Genomic DNA, 20,646 nt, shown 5'->3' on the forward strand with positions numbered 1-20,646 from the left:
CCAAACCGTACAAAGAACAAACTGTTTTGTTGTAAGCAAAGTCAAATGTTGGTACGATAACGAATAAAAATTACTATCTGTGTAGGTTGAGAACTGTATTAGCATTTTTACAGCGTTTGGTCACGGTCAACCGGGAAACGAGCCTCCTGGATTCCAAAGATTGTTCCCTCACACCTCCAGCAGCGCTGCCGGAATATATTTCTGAGCCTGCTGGCCGTGACCCACATCGGGGAGAGGAAGTGTGGTAATCTGCCTTTGCTTCCGTGGTCACCTACTCCTCCTCAGGTCTCTGCAGGACGTGAAACTGCAGTAATTGTCCCCCAGATCCTTTTATATGTTGTTATTCTTTTATTTGCATCCAAAAAGAGTGAGTATCTTTCCTTGACGATGATTGAGGAGCGACCACGTGGGCCCGACGCAACGGTGGGCACGAGGCTCTAGTGCTCACGAGGACCGAGGGGGTCATCGACCCACGCTGCCCAGCTCTAGCGGTCGTCTACCTTCCCGCAATCGTTTACAATTCCTCAAATTCCAACACGGAACTTCTTACGGAAACATACGTTCACTTGACTCGAGTGACCTCAAACTTGTATGTAGCGGGATGTGAGCGGTTCGGCATACTCCCCCCCCCTTACAAGCACTTCACCCATAGCCATACATTTTTACTTCTCCTGCTGATTGCGTGGTCCCAGATAAAGTCCAAGGTCCATTATACAATCCTCTCAAAGTTACTGTACAGAGATCTAGAATTCATTCTGCATTACGTTGCTCATGCCATAACCAGCCAATTCGTTGTTGCTTCTTAAGACATTCAGTTGGAACTACAACCAATTCAGACGTTAGTAACATGGCTCAAATAAAATTAACTATTTTAAAAATTTGTTTGTGCTAAATATACAAAAAAGCATGTTTACATGAACCATTAAGTTTATAGATATTTACACAGTTGGGTACATTCTGCACACTATTTTGACAGACATGCGTGATCGACTACTGCGCACACACACCGTGGACCTGCCACGTGTCTGCCCCTCATGGCGTGAGATCGGAAGTTGAAAAATTGACCCTTGAAACATTATTAACAGATATAAGAATTAACCAGTAATCTAGTGATTTAGAAACCACAACTGCTAATACCACACAACTAAAAAATAAATACTATATTATCAACAAGTACTAATAAAACACAAGAATAAGGTAAAATGTATAATGTTACCAATAGATACTAGTAAAAACAACCGCTCAGCAACAGGAGTAAACAGCTTGCAACAATTGACATTCAAAATAAGTAAAATAAATAATATCGCCAACAGAGTATTGTGTTTAGTCATTTTAGCGTATCAATCCTTAAGAAAAAAAAATTGAAATACTTGGCCATTCCACAAGGAATTACAAGATCATTTGGGGAGTCTTGTAACACGGCATAAGAAAAACAACTGATTATAAAAAATGTGGGTTTTCAGCGTGTATATGAAATATTACTTCAGGGAATGGCATTTTTTAAATAATTTCAATTTTGTAAATAAAATCATATCGTTCCTTCAATAATATTTCATACTTGTGCCATAAACATATCATATCCCTACCTACAGTAGTTTTACGGAATGTCTGATTACAAAATAATACTATGGCTACATTAAATGACCACAATTCAAAATGGAATGATAAAAAGATACTTACTCTTCCTGTCTCAAGAAAAGTGTTTTATAGGGCTAAAGAAAAAGACTTTAACGTTAGGTAGTGCGAAAGCTGTAATTACAGAAATCCATCCATGTATTCTGTCGTCTCCTTTGAATGAAAAGTCTGTTCGTTTTTACTATAAGTGAGGTACTTGTACTTGCCTGAGAAAGCTATACAGTATTTATACAAGGTGCATATCACATGCATATACACTTCCTTCAATGTTAAGTGCAGTTATTAAAAAACACACCATATATTTCAAAAGTTTAACTCATCTACTAACTTAAACACTTGTACATGACAAATAAACCCGCGTATTGTGTTTAAAAGACAGTCGATACTTGAATGCTGAAACTAATATGTAACAAGCACAAAATATATCTGGCTCCAGGAAAGTTACATACCTCGTTAAGACTGTGTTTCCGTTTTTCAAAATAAAACATACGTCACTCCTCCAATCATATTTCACATACTGGCTGTAAAACTTTGAAGTCTTTATCATCAGACGTTTCCATTGAGCCTGATTATAAGATACAAAATGACTGAAGGAAACAGGATTTTTCCGGACATTTACCATCGTTCAGTGAAACAATAAATCAGTAACACTACGTTTCGAGATCTGCAATCTGATCTCTTCTTCAGGTAAATAACTAACATAATACATAATTACAAACTTACAAACTAGGTTAAAATAAACAAATCATACCAAAGCGTTGTGGCACGCCTAAGTCAGCATTCCTGACTTAGGCGTGCCACAACGCTTTGGTAAGATTTGTTTATTTTAACCTAGTTTGTAATATTATGTATTAGGTTAGTTCTTTACCTGAAGAAGAGATCAGATTGCAGATCTCGAAACGTAGTGTTACTGATTTATTGTTTCACTGAACGATGGCAAATGTCCGGAAAAATCCTGTTTCCTTCACAATCCTTCCATCGTCAAAAATAACCTTCAAACAAAGAACAAAATGACTACTTCAAATGTCTATAGTTTCTTGTGAAGTGGGCCAAAAACTTTGTTGTTATCTTTCTGGCTTCAGTAAGGGTATATTGAAGTATTGTAACTATTATGTTTAAAATATTTTACTCAACCCGAAATCGATCGCACTACCTTAAATAAAAATACGAGTTTTTATTTTTTTTTACTACTATAGTAGTGTTTGAACCTAAACTATAATTGCATCAGTCGTTGTTGTAGAACAATTTTTAAAATTGTTAGACAATCTTAAAAACAAAATGTAAAGCTTTTATAAAGCCAATTTCCTTGATTACAGAAATATTGCTGATTACTTTTGTGTTGGTTATTGGAGATAAAAAGTAATAAACATATATTAAATATTACAACTCCCTTATGTTGTTATTAAAATACTTTTAGCATTTAAACTTATACAGAAGTCGCTGTATTATCAAGCCATTGGTGACAAAATAAACCCAGAAATATTTAATTTTTGCTGTATAAAAAGGAGAGAGAGGCCTATTCTCTTTGAAGCCTTATTCTGCCCGTTCTCACGGGCCACTGATCTGTAGGAGGATCTTATCCAACAGAATTAGGACAGAATTCCTGTCCTCATAGGCCATTGGCCTGTTGGATAGGATCTTATTAGACAAAACAAGGAGGAGAGGCGATACAGAACAAGATCGATGGTTCAGATAAAAAGTGCAACGGTCACAGACAGGATTTGAACCTGCGTTAACTTTAACTTAAATCCAAAGTCCGACGTCTCAGACCCAATTACTGTTGAGGATTTTGCATATTATTACTTTTTTCGGAATATATAACTTCTTTGTTTGGACTCTCACTAACGGCCGCACCTTGTGGAGATTTTGTAAATACATCATTACAGTCCACTAAAATATCTGCTTGACCTCTTTTGGATGGTACATATATAAATTTCCTACTCTCTACAAGTTCCAATGTGTCCCCCATACACAAGGGTTACCCTTAAGGGAATGGCACTGAATTTAATTCCTGCAATATTTTTTTTATCCCGGTAAGCTAAATCTACTGGAGACTATCTATGTTAAAGAAGCATATTCGTGTGAACCCAACAAATTCTGTCACACAGCAACCGCGTCTTTGGTGTTTTTGTGGAACGGTTAACTTCTGCGCAGTTTGTTGGAGCACCCACCGGATTCGAGCCCGTAACCTTCGGCTTATCTTGCATCATGGATATGTTAATTACCACATACGCCAAACCCCCCATTTACTTTCCACTTAGCATATCTTCGGAAACAACTAAAAACCTATAAACTGACGGTGCTAGACTAAAGCAATATCCTGCCTCTGGAAACTGGCGGCAGTAGGCCACTTCATTGTCTGTGTAAGTCTGGCAGTTACATAAACCGATCCTCAGAAAGGCGGATCTTGATGAAACCAGGAACCCCCATGACGCCGAGGTGTGGAGCAGAGCAAGGCTGCCTGCGACATAGGTGGCTGTCACACTTTCGCTTTCACTACGCACCCGGATACTGCCCTACTGTCGTACGTCCGGTCGTACGCCTCCCTTCGTCATCGGGACTCGAGAGAAAGTAATCGCAGCAATCCTTTGTTCGGAAAGAACCTCGGTACTTTGGAAAACTATTTAAGATCCGAAATCCACTTGCGAAAGAAAAACATCACTTGAGTTAGTGTTTATCACGTAATATCTAGAGGGACACGTACTTCAATTATGGATTAATCATTTGGGGTTGTGAATCCTCCAAGACTAAATCCCTATTCGTTCTTCAAAAGAGAGCCATACTTGTCATTTTTGGACTCAACCGATCTCAATCATGTAAAGGTGTTTTTCAGAGAAAATAATTTACTTAATTTTCCTATATATATATAAACGCCGGTAGGCGGCGTTTCATAAAATAAAAGGTTGTAAATAAAAGGTTAGTTGCAAATTATTAAATAAATAAGTACTTTGTTCTAAGATTGTATTTTCACATAGTGAATAAAATAGCATTGCTAGTGTGTAACTATGTTAATTCATAAACATAAAGACGACGAATTCATTTTAGTTTTATTTACTGTGTTATAAATTTGACATAATTTGCTAATTAAAAAGTCGGTGAAAACACATCGGTTAGTAGAGTGCAACGCCGCCTACCGCATCAGAATACGACGATCCAGTCAGAAATGGCAGCGCATAATGTACTTCACAATGTGTACCTAAAACAACCCGCCATTTCTGATTGGATAAACCTTTTGAGATGCGGTTTGCGGCATTCAACTCTACTAAGTGAGCTCTTTCAAATGAGGTATCACTCGACCCATGCTTTAATTTAAGATTTCCATGTTTTCCTCTGTGGGCCGTCCCCCCATGGTTGGCATGCAATGGTAATAGCAAGGGAAAATAGTTTACATAGCCATATGACACTGTGCAAAGTTTATAGATGTTATCTGCTATGGTTTGTAAAATATTAAGCCGTACCCAGACTTTTCAAACACCTTGTATATATATATATATATATATATATATATATATATATATATATATATATATATATATATATTCTGGAATGCTTGAAAATTTGCCTTTAAAAATAAATACTTATTTCCAATAGAACAAACAACTTATGACCTTTGATATGATAATTCTTTGGCCCTTCCAAAACATAGGATATCCTTCTTTGAAAAACATTTTTATTCCTGCATTAAGTTTTTGAACAACTTGCCCTCATGGTTCAAACTTCAAAGAGGCCACTAATTTAAACTGTTTTAGGAATAAGTTAAAAAATTCTAACTCTAAAAGAATACTACAGCATACATGGTTTTTTAATTGATAAAAACTTTTCGATTTAAGGAATTTAATTTAGTTAAAGTAATTTTATGTACTGACGATTGTTATGCAATTTATTTTCAACAACAATAAATAACTGTTGGTCTGATAACAAATGTCCGAGAGAACAATCAAATATTAGAATGTAGAAACGAAAAGTTTGAGAGGTTTGGCGTGGGCTGACGAAAAATACCAAATACTGGGTTTGCTTTGCCAACCCTAGGCAAAATAAGGTTTGTGAACATGCTGATTATGTATTATATTGTCACTTGATTTAAGGAAATTAAATGGATATAAGTTACTACGGTGACTAACAGAATCCAGGCATACACGGTAGCATGTGTTACTGTACACTTAAAATTTGTTGGTAATTCCAGAGATCATTAGTACAATGTACTATGTTTTAGTAATATCTCGTATCATATTTCCACACTATGTCCGAACGTACGAGACCACAGTAGGATTAACCATAGATAAACCTAAGAGGAGTATGCTTTATCCATGGATTCACACACACACGCGCGCGCACGCACACCTTATGCAGGCTCCACCGCAACCCATACTAACTAAATGGTGTGCGTCATTAACTACTATAGTACCATAGAAACTTCTTCGTTTTCATTTCATTATTGGCTATAGACGATTTGAAAGAACAACACTGAAGGATGATTTTCGGAACTTATACATTATAAAAATAAAACACAGCGTTTCGAGGATGGGAATCTATTCCCTTCTTCATGCATCTAAGGAACCTTAATCATAAGGTTTATTAGCTGTCTTCGAGGTGGTCATTTCGATTTTAACCCCATAAGAATAATATTAAAGTTCAACCATTTGTACGCCCTTATATCTTGGACTTAAAGGAGATGTCTCATTTTAATTATACGACTTTTAACGGGTTGTAACCGATTTTGATTAATACGCATCCAAACGCTTTAATGTTTTTCGATATTTTTATTAGTTATTCACACACAAAATTCTAACTTTTTCAAAGCGTTTGGATGCTCATTGATCATCCTTTGTTTGAAGTTTGTTTTTAAAGATGGAAGGATTGTGAAGGAAACAGGATTTTTCCGGACATTTGCCATCGTACAGTGATACAAAGAAATAGTAACACTACGTTTCGAGATCTGTAATCTATTCTCTTCTTCAGGTAAATAACTAACCTAACACATAGTTGTGTCTTAATACAGTGGCAAATGTCCGGAGAAATCCTGTTTTCTTCATTGGTCGTCTCTTTGAAATGAGACATCTCTCATACCATAAATCTATTACCAAAAAACAAGCGCATAAAAGTGCTTGAAGTTCAACATTTTTTTATGAGATAAAATTCAAGTTTTTTTACCACAACCGGATAAGCACTCACAAGAATTAAAAAATAAGAAGAAGTCGAATAGAATAGTTTCAAATTTTCGAATCTTTGTGTTCTATATTTTTTTTAATTTTCCATAAATCATTTTTTTAGTGTATTTCAATTTATTTAGTCAATTAAAAATACAGCGATTTAGTTTTTTTAATTACAGCTTTACGTAACTACATCGTGTTTGAGCTCAGTTTTTTTACATTAGTATGCAGATTGCGCGTGTGATAAAATTAAACGAATTAAATGAGAATTAACAAAACTGGTCAATGCACATCGAGTTCACGGTCAATGACGCGTGGGTACCCTAGCATTAGTGCGCGTGCGAGGGTCTGTAACACCTCAGCGTTCGCGCTCTTCTGGATGGAGTATAGTGCGAGTTTAAAAATAATAGGCGGAGCGTCAGCGAAGCTTATCCCTCGAGGGGCTGGAAAAATCTCATTTCTGCCTGTCAGTCTGCACGATATATCGAAAACATAATGACCTTATAGTCTTGAAGGTTCGCATGAAGCTTCATTTCTATATAGGCAGCAATGGTGGTAGTGCATGTTACTCTATGAGATTTGGCTGAGCGTTAGCGCAGCCATGGTAGCAACGAGAACAAACTGAATACAATCATATGAGATTTCAACATGTGACATTTGCACTCAAAGAGTAAAGAATGAAAAATAAAATTGAAAGTCGGCGTCAAGATCCGATTTCAGCGGACTCTTGCATTGTAGTACCCTACCTAGCTCACCGTAACTTTTATTGACTACTGATATGAAACATAACTCAATGAACAAAAACGCGAATGTTGCGATGTGTGCGTGATATCTCAAAATATTTCATCTGTAGATTTTAAATTTTGCACGACACTTAATTTCTACATGGACAAGAATGAGTTCTCTGATGGTGCGTTTCCACACATGGAATTTGGCTGAGCGTATTTGAAGCCTATCTCAGAAAGTTTACACAATATCCTTTCGGTCTAACAGGGTATTTAAAACGTTCTTTCTATATATGTCTGTCTATCTATTATACTGTATGTGCAGCATATCCCGAAGATGACATTGAGCTAAAGATATGAAATTTGGCAACAACCTCAGCAAAACCGCGAGACTGCCAGACAGTATGTTACGAAATTGTGATTTTGAAAATTATAATATGAATCACACAACTATATTTTAAAGTAACCTCAAGTACAAGTACAATAAAATATGTTATTCATTAACTTGATCTGTAATTTTTATTTTTGAATTCATTACTTATACTATTATTATATAGAACGGTATAAAATTAAACTTTTAAGGTAACCATGACATAGTTTAATTCAATAACCGGCAGGCGATACAATTAAAAGCGTAATAATAAGTAGCAGGATAATAAACGAAATAAACACGCTTCTAATCTCAACACACAGATCTCTGAAGACATCAGTACCGAGTTAGAAGAGTTCCGGCAGCCGACAATTAAGACTCGGTTTAAAATTAATTTATAGGTTATAAACAGAATAAAAAATATGAAAATAAATCTGGCTGCTTACACATTCATGCCCATGAAACGAGCCTTTTTTACGTATGAGACTTAAACGGAACGGTTGCAAAAAAACCAATAAGTTTAAATATTTATAAAAAGAAGTACAGTGGAAGGTAAATTGCTTATTTAGGATTCATACATGTGTCTCATTAAAATATAGACGTTCAATCAAAATTAATTCATGTTATTAGTTAACTGTCATATTATTATTATTTTATATTACTTGCATTATTAGTCGTAGTTTCTGTAACAACTTAAAACCCAATGTGAGTGTCAGGTCTGTATTTTATAAGCAACGAGATTAATTTATATCACACTGGGTTTAATGAATTAACCATTCGTATCGTGTTGGATAACATTTTACTTAATTTCCTTGTGGCGTTAACTTTACCACACAGTTTTGTATTATGTTATACAGTTTGTAATAATTTGACGTTTTTTGTAAACGTGGATTCTGTCAGTCTAAAGACTGCAAAATAATGTGGTTTTAAGCACATCAAATTCAAATCATTATCTGACGATGGCCAAAGACGTAGGTCTGAATCTAAGTTAGAGATAGCTCAGGTTTAAACCTCCCTGAGACTGTATCACTTTTTATCACTACCATCGACCTTGTACTGTATCGACTCTCCCCCTTGTTCTGTTTGATAAGATCCTCGCACAGGCCAGTGGCCCAAGAGGGCAGAATAAAGCTCCAAAGGAGAAAGGCCTCTCCTTAAAAATTTTAAATTGCGTGGTTTCCGGATTGCATTGATACAGCAAATAGTGAAAATTGAGGTCAATGTAAATCGTAACACTTGTCTTAAACATCCTAAAGAATGAGTTTGTAATCGGGGAGTTAAAATGACCTCTGTATAATAGAGCTATCGGTCAGGGAAGGTAGTGTGGATGCCAGACCGTACCTCCTGACCTGACCCCTCATCATCACGTGTAATAACCCCCCCCCCCCCCCGCAACGTACGAAATGCTATAAAACCCGGGTTTCATTAAAGAATTAACGTACAATCAAGTCTTGATGGATCAGTAGATAAAAAAGTTACGCATTAATAGAAATAGTCATTCAATAAAATTTATAGTGTCTCGGGTAGTAAACAACGGCAAATCTAACTGTAAGCTTACGGATATGAATATATTTTGCAATACCAGATATAATATAAATACTATTTACCATTTGTTTACTTTCAATTGACTCTGTTGTTTAAGGAATATATTAGAACTTGAGAGTCCTGCAAGAAGAAGGATGACCAGATAAAACGATTCTTGCCAATCCATGACTTGTTCACCATATAGGCGCCATCGGAAGAGTGCAGACTGTAGATACCCAGAAGATTTAAGATGGCGTCTGCGTGCAGAAATATCAAAATTTTGGGAAATAACTTGAGGGATAGTTGAGTGAAGAAGTTTCAATTTGCATGCAAGTACTTCCTTAACCTTCTTCAAGTCTGCTACGATTAAATTCAATACTTCGATACTTCATCCAAATCCATCTATTTATCTTTCTATTTAAACATTAATAACTCAAAAACAAATTTAATTATGCCAAGTATGCTGGATAAAAATAATTTTCTTATTTATACTTCCTTGTTTTAGACACTTCCTGTTTTATGTGCCCTGTCAGAACTTTTATACTCGTGTTTTGGTGTACAATTTAAGAAATATATGTGCCAAAGGTCAAGGTGGAAAGGCCACAGTGAAAAATTGAAATTGGGTAACTGATGAGAAGAAATTATGCATAATTTGCCAGAATTAAAATCTACGAACAAAAAATACGAATCTTGCTATTCGGATTTCTCTTAGAACCAAATCACGTGTACTTCCAAATAACACATAGATACAGTGTACTACCACAGATATGTTCCATGTGATAGTAGAGAATGCGTTTATTTTTCTAACATTATTGTACAAAGTTATTCCGAGTAAAAATGATTACATATGTTTAGAAAATAATGTCATGCACTTACGTGATTGTACGAAGAACGGGAGGATGAGAAGGAACAACAGCGGGACAACGTTCGTCATCTCTGTCGTCACCATGGCTCTGTTACCATGGTCATGTGTCCAACGTAACTACGGCCACAGTCACTATAGCTGTATCACATCACAATCACAATCACTGTCACAACCATCACCACTGTCAATCACTCACTGCCTCCTGCTGGCCGCGCTCATACCCCACTTCGAGTCACACACCTAGAAAATCACTCCCGGTGAGATGATTTTCTCTTATTAACTTTCCGTTGCTTTGCTCTGAAATAAAAATTTAAGAACTCGTGAAAAAGGCTGATTTAATTCTTTGCAATATTACAGCTGTACTTGGTCTTTAAAGAGTAAATGTAACAGATGACTTATTTTCCCAGGCGAAGTTAGAGCTAAGAAGCCCTACTACCCTCTAAGGACAACATAAGGGAGAGCCCTTAGAAGGGACTTTAGTTAGGAAAACTTTTTATTGTTTTCACGTCAGTGCGGTAACCCTTAAGCATATACTAAAAACTCATTATGCCAATTTTAGATTTGTGACAGGCAAAAGGGATAACTAAAAACGTCTACTTTAGTTTGTCAAATTCAGGGATTTTTTCCTAATTTTAAGAACACCAGACCTGACACTTTCTTGCGCCAGGATGTTTAACAGGATAAAGTAAAAATTTTACTAATTTATTGCCAAACCAAAATGCAATTAAAATATAGTTCTGAATTATGGATGAATAAGGAATACTTGTGTGGTCTGGTATCGAAAATATAAACTTTTACATCACCCTGATATAAAATCTATCATCATAATCTATACTAATTTTAAGCATGGAGAACTGAGTAATGTTTTTTTTTTTTTTTTTAAGAACCTTCGTTTACCACTTTTAGGTCAGTACAAATTTCTCCTACCTCCTTTATTCATAATTTAACAACATATCATAAGTACAGCAGGAGTTACGAACGCATACAAGAAAATGTATGAGGAGGAAGTACACATATTAGTAACATTCAGCTGTAAATTTTGTTACTTTTTGTTTGATTAACACATGAGAAAATATAACATTTTCCCGTTCGTTATAACGTTTTAACGATTCTATAAACCATACGAATGGAGGTAACTGTTTTAAGGCCATGTCACACTGCCGTGGCGTCGCGTCCGTCCATCCATAGTATGAACGTCCGCGTATGCCGCGACGGTCTCGAATCCCGTCAAACTACCAGACACGCGTCCGCGTCCACGGCCAACGCCACGTCTTTCTAGGAGTTTTCTTATGGATTTCAACTACTTTGAATTTGTTTAGTTATACACTGATAGTGGAATTAATAGTTTGTTATAGCTCTACAAAATTAATTTATTGTTCTGGAGCGTATTCATTAATAATTATTATTATAAAAAATTATATTTTCATTATTGCATGTAATACTATTTCTATTATGAACTTCTGTTATGAACTTCTATTATGAACCTCTTTAAAACTATTGGTTTTTATATATAAGATGCACTTGAAAGGATTATTTTGTAATTTTTGTGTTGGTGTTTTCAGTTTTGTAATAAGTCTTTATGTTTTTAAAATAAGGCCTATTTAATTTTGTTATATATCAAACATAATATGAAAAATAACAAATAAAATGATTGCATATAAACATGACACCAGAGTATTCATTAACCCTAGAACTGGCGGTCATTTCATCCTGGAGTGTCGGGCTGTTTTAGAGCTTTTCGCAAGGGTTTTTTTAAACAAATTATTAAAAATATAAAATAAAAGGGTAGGCAGGCAGTGGCAAGAGCGCGTGGTGCCCTGGTGAGAGGGTTGGGGAGGTGCTTTATGCGCATGCGCGAGCCTTCGTAGCATCGCCGACGTCGGCCAAGGATCGCTCCAGCCGCATAGCGCAGCAGACGGTGGCCGACGCGACGAACGTTGCGCCACGTCGGTTATGTCAGTGTGACTTGTCCTATTTGACAACATGATTAGCGATTATTTTAAAAATCCATCCGCAGATGGACGGACGCGACGCCACGGCAGTGTGACATGGCCTTTATGTTTTGAAGAAATCGGGAGTGTGAGAAGAGGCAGCACCGGCAGGACAAGTAAAGATGGCGGATGTGGCACTAGAAAGCAGTACCGATGTCTGCTGTAGTAGTGAGTGAATCATGGCTAGGCAACATTATTTCATGATTCACGTCCTACTTTCTCCTAACGACTACTGCAAGTCCTGCTACTCATCAACATCGAGAATCAGGCCTGACAACACGACTAGCTCAACATCATCAAGAACTCTCTCATTATGCTTTGCATTTTACTACAACAACACATATCATGATTAAATTAGTCAAAAAGTTGACTGTTTAAAACTCAAATAATTTGTTTCACACTCATATAGTTTACCATGCAATTAATACACACGTAACATACATTCGAACTGATCAATGATGTTTAAAATTGTACTCAGTTTAACTCATTTCACTCTCAACACCAACGCCAGAGTAAAATAACGTTTTGAGAACTTTTACAAAGTACCAGCATCCGGTCTATTGAACGTTTCTAAAAAGAATAAATATTAAATATCAGATGTTTAATTCCTAAGAATATTATATATCAATTACAGTTTGTAAAACTTTCTTGTGTACTTCATAAACCAAGCTGATCAATCAGTAACAGTGACGACAATCAAATATCCATGTGTCCTGGCGTGTCTTTTTAAACAAAAAACAAACGAGTGCTTTAATATTTTTTATTTTTTGAAGGTATCTTGATAACAATTAGTAGATATTTGAAAACAAAGTGTTCTTTTAGTGTGGAATTTTTTAAATATTTCTTTGAGTGTTCACTGTGAAAAAAGTAACATTTTGTTTTTTATATTAATAAAATAGAGTGTTAAAAAGGTTAACAAACACGTATTTGTATAAACAAAAATGAAATATAAAATTTTGTTAGTCAATAAGAAGGGTTATGACATTTTAATCACTACTGGAACTCCTCAAAACGGCTCTGTATTTCAAATATACCAGATATGAAAACCCGGAATTTTTCACTAGTACACAGAGAAAATGTCTGGTACTTTAAGCAAACAAATTTTAAGTACAGCAATTTGTATTAATTTGAAATCGAGTACTTGTAAATTATTTGTGTTGTATACTGTATGCAACCATTATTTGAATGTAGAATAATTAATTCCTTTAGAAATTATTCCGGATACAAGCCGGATTAGAGTTTTCACACCTCGCATTGTATACAGTGTATGGCAGGAACCTTGGAAGGAAAGTAGAGAGGTTGTCGTTGCGGTCAATGCCTCCGTGCAGTCTGTCTCGTGATGTGCGACTGAACATCACCATGCCGCGGCATGTCAGGCTTCAATATTTACGTAATTAGATAATGTACATACAAGTGGTTTGTCCATCTATAAATTTAACAGCAATAAGATTTTTCTAACGGAACTGCTATAATACAAAATGCAGGCCGTTTAATTTAAATTAAAGAATTTTACAGCTCCAAATGAAAAATCAATGATCAGATAAGGTCAAAATTTCATCAAGTCCTATCAGAACCTGATCAATTCTGATCCACCTGATTTCATCTGTTCAGTCTTAATAAAATAAGGTAATCAAGCTTAATTTGAAAAGTACAATGATTCGTCAAATCATAATCAAACTAGATTTATATAAACATTTTCATGACATCTCCCATAAAAATGTTTAATTTATTTTTATCAAAATTAATTAAGATGAAAGCTTAATTCAACTGTGCGGCACGGATCAATTTTATCAAATATTAAATCACCTTATCACACATGGCCTAGATTCATAAGCCTGGTTAGTTTTGGTCCTTTTCATCTAATCTGAACAAAAAATTTGATAAATATTGATCAGCTTATATCAGGGTTTAGCTTTGTTAAAAAACGGAAGGTGGAATGTTATGAAAGTACAAATATGACACTAATTTCATTCCTGGAATGATATAATAGTTTTAAATAATTTGAATTTTAACAGCAACACTGAAAAATTCACGAAAAAGGTAATGCAATATAATCGCGCCCTGTGTTAGGAAAGCAAACTGTTATACACCTGGATACTTCCTGGTGGAAATATAGGTGACTGTCGTGAGTTACTGACGTCACACCCCCATGACGTAACAGGCTTCGCCGATGTTGCATGCAACATTTCAAATCTATCGCTCATTACATCTTCGACAAGCTCTACGGACATATAGACAGATAGACAATCATACAAAAAGTTGACACGAAAATAACGCATCATATAATTCTTTTCTGTTGACAAAACTGGAAATGTACTAACGGAACTGTGATAATGTAAAATGCAGGCAATTTAATTTAAATTAAAGAATTGTACTGCTACAAATGAAAATCGTTGATCAGAGAAGGTCACAATTTCAAGTCCTATCAGAACCTAAGAGACTTGAACCTAAGAGTTTCATGTGAAATTTAGTCTTAGATATAAAATCTTTCTTTACATATCCGACCACATTATACATTCATATTTTTGTTCACTAAATTGGGTTTCATATCATTATTTAAATTATAAAAGTCCACGCCAAAAGTCCAAGTCACTATAAAATGATGGTGTGTATATATATATATATATATATATAATATATATATATATATATATATATATATATATATATATATACTGAGAGTTATATATTGTGTCACATGTTTGAATCTCTTATGTATATACTGAGTTTGTTTACAAATTTATTTATTCTGATATTTTCTCGTTACCATCATGGTTACCCATAAGATCAATGTAAAATTATTCGTCAACGCTCAGCCAAAGATGAAAGTTTGTCAACCCCACGAGTGATAGATAGGCTTCGCTAAAGCTCAGCCAATAATTAAATACTACTTTAATGAAAGAAGTGACCTGAGATCTGGTTAGGCTAACAATAATACAGAAACAAATTATTCCATTCCCTACCACAGCTCCAAGCTGACAAAACGATAAAAAGTCTTGTAAATTAGAATTATAAAGTTGTCTTTTCTATGATTAAATTATGCACACTCATATTATTGTTTCCGCTAATACGCTTGTTGGGTACTTTGCCTTTGCTTGTGCTAGCTAGCTACACAGTAACTAATACAATCAAAGGTAAAGGTATCCGCTAGCTTAGTACAAATTTTTAATTTATAGTTTGTTGTTTCTTAAATAACTCTCATTTCCGTTAAGTTCGATTCGATATGTGTAGATTTTTTATTCATAGCATTTTAGCAATAACAGGATCCATTCTGTTAACTTATCTCCAGGTTTAGTTTTCTCCCTAATAAAACAATAGTTCTTATAGAAAAGATTCAAAGTCACGTATTCAAAACACGTTTTAATAAAACCTGGGTGATAAATGTATAAACAGTGTTATGATAAGCGTAATAATTTAATTATTACAATTCGCTATGCAGCAACCATGGTTAAATTACGTTTTCTTCAATTTCGGTTCAACGTTGACTGAAGATACCTCTCCACCTCGAGGCGAAATATTTCAAGAATTTAATTGAGTGAGCAATGTTTTGGCGACTTGTAAACCGGAAAAGTCAGGTGTTAGTAAATTACGTTCTCACATTTTTTATTTGAAAACTAGTTCTGTTATTTCACTCGCAATGTATGTAACATCAGATGATGAAAACTCTCCTTCGTACCCATAAAATAGATTTTCCCTAGATTACTAGCTTTTTTTCTTAATATAAACATTTGAAATACAAGATAAGTAACAAGTAAACTGAATTAAGTGTAACATTTATACTCTAGTAATAATATTCAAGTATAGCATTTTACGCATTACCACACAAAATTAGCCCTTTGCCACTTAGAAACAACCCCGTCTGTCATTCTGGCCATCTTACACACACTTTTTCTTACCGGCTATATACTCGCTGTAATATTGAAAAGTTTATATGAACCTTAAAAATTTCATACCTAAAGCAAATTACTCTAGACCTCAAATAGAAAACATAACAACTGGAATAAGTTACGCCAGAAAACTAGTATTTTTATTTAGAACCTGGAAATTGATTGGCCCTTCTTATTCTGCTACTATAGGAGTACTGACCGATCACCATACACAAAAACACTACGAGCGCGGGCGCCGCGACACAAACACTACACCTCAGAGAGGTAGAAAACTACTGAGCGGAGGGGAAAGAGGACTAAAGTGACCTGAACGCTCTGAATGTCGGCTGCCACTTCCACCAACCACTACAGTCCTTACATCCAGTCCTGTACAGTCTCGTCAGAAACAGACGCGGACACACAGGTGTTCCACTTGACCAGGGCCGTACACAGCATGTACGGGCCCCCGTCCTCCGACAAATTAATTCGGCAATACAAAACCTGTTGAGAAATGTGCTAACGGAACTGCGATAATGTAACATGTATTTAATTTAAATTAAAGAATTGTACTGCTACAAATGAAAATCGTTGATCAGATAATATAAAATGTTGATCAAGTCCTATCAAAACCTGATCAATTCTGATCCTCCTGATTTCAGCTGTTCAGTTTTGATAAAATAAACTGATCAAGTTTCATTTGAAAATGTACAATTATTTCGTCAAATCGTTATCAACCCTACTACGTTTATATAAATAACCATTGTAATGCCATTTCCCACAAAAATGTTTAAATTTATTTTAATCTAAATAAATTAAGTAAGATGAAAGCTTAGTTGAATTGCATTGCATAATCAAATGTATCAAATATTAAATCACCTTATCACATATGGCCTTGATTTAATCACCCTGAACCAAAACAGGTGGTAAAGATTGGTCAGCTTATATCAGGGTTTAATCAGATTACTATAGGATTTCATTGAATGTAGATAAAGTCACCCCCACATAGCAACACATTCCAGCTATCAACTTTTGATAACATGAATACAATTCCTCTAATACAAAAAACCTGTGAATATTTAAATGTATATTATGTTGAGTTTAAACAAGAATGCAATGTGTTAAAAGCACAAATATAATACTAATTTTATTGCTTGTACACAGCGTGTACATTGCAATAACTTAAAATTTAATGAAAATTATTAGTTACTATTTTAAAAATTTAATTTGCTTTACTCAGGGTAACTATTCTATTGATCTTTGTAATTAATTCAATATAAAAATGAATTTTACTTATATAAAAATGACCCTCGTGAGGTGATTGTGGCTGTGGCGAGGGGGGGGGTGTGGAGTGAATTGCTGCCCAGTACCGGTCCATTGGCGGCAGAATCAGTGATAAAACCACCATACATACGAGGTTAGGTTAGGTTATGTTAGGTTAGGGGTAAGTTAAATTAAAATACAAAATTTGTATTTTAATTTAACTTATTAATTTGTTATTAATATGTTATTAATTTAATTAATAACACTAATTACTATAAAATTTACAGCTCCCAGTCAGCTAGAGTGTCTATTTATATACTGAACGTGATTACTCAGTGTAATTAAGTAATTTGTAACCCTTAAAAATGCAAAATAGGCTCCTAAGATTACATTAAATTATTTAAAATGTTAAAAGTTAATATCGAAACACTAATATTTACAAATTTTCTTCAACTGGAATATTGTGTTGTGTATCATAATAGAATGTCATAGCTCTTCTTCTCATTTATTTGTTTATTTACATTTCAGTAATTTTTATTTATAGTTTTATGTGATATTGGTATTATTTTCACTCCTACAGTATGTTATTTGAGCTCCTTCTTCGTACAAAGATGTCCAGTCTTGGTGGGGAGTATTTCTTCTTCTATTACTGCTCTCTAATTCAATGCAATTGATCACAAAATATTAATTTTGTATCATTAATTTACTTATTTAAATCATCAATTAAATAACGCTGTGCTATCAGGAGACTCCCAACTCATACCAGAACAAAACTTAATTGAAAAATATTAATAAAAAGCCTAAATAATTAATAATAAAATAATAACTATATAAATCTTAGTTTTGCTATAGTAATAGTTACAGTATACAGTAACTCACATTTACAATTCTTTCTAAAATGATCATACATATACATTAATGCATACATGGTCTGCTTAAAATTAAATACATCACAAACTCATGCACAAACAGATTTAATGTACACTACGTCAGAAAAATGCTAAACAATTATAAATGTAAAGGTAGTAAATTAACTGAGAATCCCATATGTGATCTTTATTTGGGATCGACATTACTTTAAAATAATACATAATATTATTACTATGTATTAATAGTATACACACATTACAGAACAGAATAATATTGAATGGCAGTAGTTAAACCAGCCATCTTCTACCTGCAGAACTAGTATGTGAAATGAAAAACAAGCTGAACACAAAAAACTATGGCTGAGAAAACAACAATAGTTAAAGTTGATATGTTACTCTAAAGTTGATAAACAACTTAAAAGAAATAATTTGATAATGTTCTGTAAGATGACTAATATTCAAGAAAGAAGAATACTAATTATGTTAATTCTGATAAGAGTTTTTGAAATGTAGACTAATGAATTATGTGATAAGATTTGAGAAAGAAGATTATGGACTTTTAACTATAAATTGAAATTTAAAACATAAAAATAGTAAATATATGAATAAATTTGATCGAATTGAAAAGAAGTTAAATAACAAATTAGAGTTGGTGAAAACGAACAAAACTTTATTCACAAAATTAATGAACCAAACTTCTGATATTAAAAATATTTAAAATAAAATTGAAAAATTTTAAATCGAAATATTATGATTTTGGTTCCAGTTGTTCGGCAAATTGCAGTTATTTTGATACCAGAAATAGAAGAAGAATTTGAAGAAACAAAATTACCATCTTCAATACCGTTTAAACATAGAATTAGTGAAGAATCTGTAGCAATATATACAATAAGTCCTGGAACAATAGATTAATTAATGAAATTGGTATACAATTTCATTTTAGAGCAAGAGATGGCAATTTTTTATATTGGGATAGAAAAAAAGGAGAGCTTTATGATTGGTAATTTACTAGTGAATTGAAAACATAATAATATAATTATTGATGATTTGTTAGATTTTAGAGAAGATATTCCATTTTTTAAAGGTTACTCCAGTTGTAGAAAATATGTGAATCCTATAGGACGAAATATTTAAAATTGGTTAAAGATTTAAAAGATTTTACTTGATCTGAATCAGATGAAAAAACTTACATGATGTAAAATCAATTATGAAAAATTTAAATAAAACCTTTGAATTTCGAACAATTAAAAGAAATGTGTAAATATACTTAATATTTTAGAGGAATTTTCATGAGAGATGCTTTACTTAAAAAAGTTATAAAATTTGAATGTGGAATTGTAAATTTAGATTCAATTTTAGGAAATGGAACTCATGGATATGTTATTATAAGATATTAAATATTATTATTAAAAGATATAATTATTTGCTATTTTGATTCATGTGGAAGAATCAAAGACAAACCTCCGACAGAATTAGTAAAATATTTAAGAAAAACAGATTTCTATTATGATTATCAAATTCAAGATGGTAAAAATCCTCCAATTTGCGGTTATAGAGGAAATTGTGTGTATTTGTATTATATGAACAATAAAAAATAAAGATTTCAAAGAAGTCTGAAACAAATTATTACTTAATAAATATGGATTCACAAAATATTGTCAATGTATTTCCTACAAAATATAGACTTAAATAGTTTGAGAAGTGAATTTAATAATGCAAAAAAATTATTTAAAAAATGTAAGATTCATATTGAAAAGGCTGATAAGATAACGAATGCAATTAAAACATAAAAAATAAGTATGTTTAGCCAATAAGAGAAGAATTATCGGAGTAAAACCTAGTATTGATAAACATGATGTTGCTGTTAAAGAACACATAATAAAACCTTTAGAATTAACAGAAATCGTCAATATTGTTGATATAATCCGTATGTGAAAAATTCTTTAGCATTTAAAAGGAGGAGAATTAGCAGGGTAAGTAAAGGAATATTATATGCATTTGATGAATTTGTTAAAGACCAAAGAGATCAATTAGATGAATATATTGAAATATATTATGAACTAAAAAATAATTATTATTCTTATCAACCACACACGAGAATTTTTTGACGGAGTGTATGACTATTTTGAAGATATAAATAAAGAGTCAGTCGATACGTATGATGATATTAATAAAAAATTTACTAAATTTGAGCAAGGTTTCAATAGATTTAAAGACGATTGTTTAAGAAATTTACAAATAGCTCAATTAAATTTTGATTGTTCGGAAAAAATACATAAAAATGAATTTAAAATATTTTATAAAAAATATTTGTATGCCAATATTTTTTATCAGAGGTATCATGAAAAAATTAATTTAAAATAGAAAAATTGTAAAGTAATAAAAATACAC

The 20,646-nt window shown here is 33.5% G+C and overlaps 1 protein-coding gene across 7 annotated transcripts in view; it reads right to left on the reverse strand.

The window, feature by feature from the left end:
* Positions 1–16,478, reverse strand: part of LOC124368728 — a 68,944-nt gene extending 52,466 nt beyond the window's left edge. For 3 of the 7 annotated variants that reach the window (XM_046826053.1, XM_046826054.1, XM_046826048.1), the window contains exons 1-2: positions 16,347–16,478; positions 10,281–10,566 (exon numbers count right to left, since the gene is read on the reverse strand). In XM_046826053.1, coding sequence (XP_046682009.1) covers positions 10,281–10,353 — 73 coding nt within the window. In that variant the 5' untranslated portion in view covers positions 10,354–10,566; positions 16,347–16,478. Of the gene's footprint in view, positions 1–10,280; positions 10,567–16,079; positions 16,184–16,213; positions 16,233–16,298 lie in introns of those variants that run through there. The other 4 variants (XM_046826049.1, XM_046826052.1, XM_046826051.1 and 1 more) reach the window with 4 other exon arrangements.
* Positions 16,479–20,646: the final 4,168 nt, after the last annotated feature.

The sequence above is a fragment of the Homalodisca vitripennis genome, chromosome X (genome assembly GCF_021130785.1).
Source record: "Homalodisca vitripennis isolate AUS2020 chromosome X, UT_GWSS_2.1, whole genome shotgun sequence".
NCBI lineage: Eukaryota > Metazoa > Arthropoda > Insecta > Hemiptera > Cicadellidae > Homalodisca > Homalodisca vitripennis.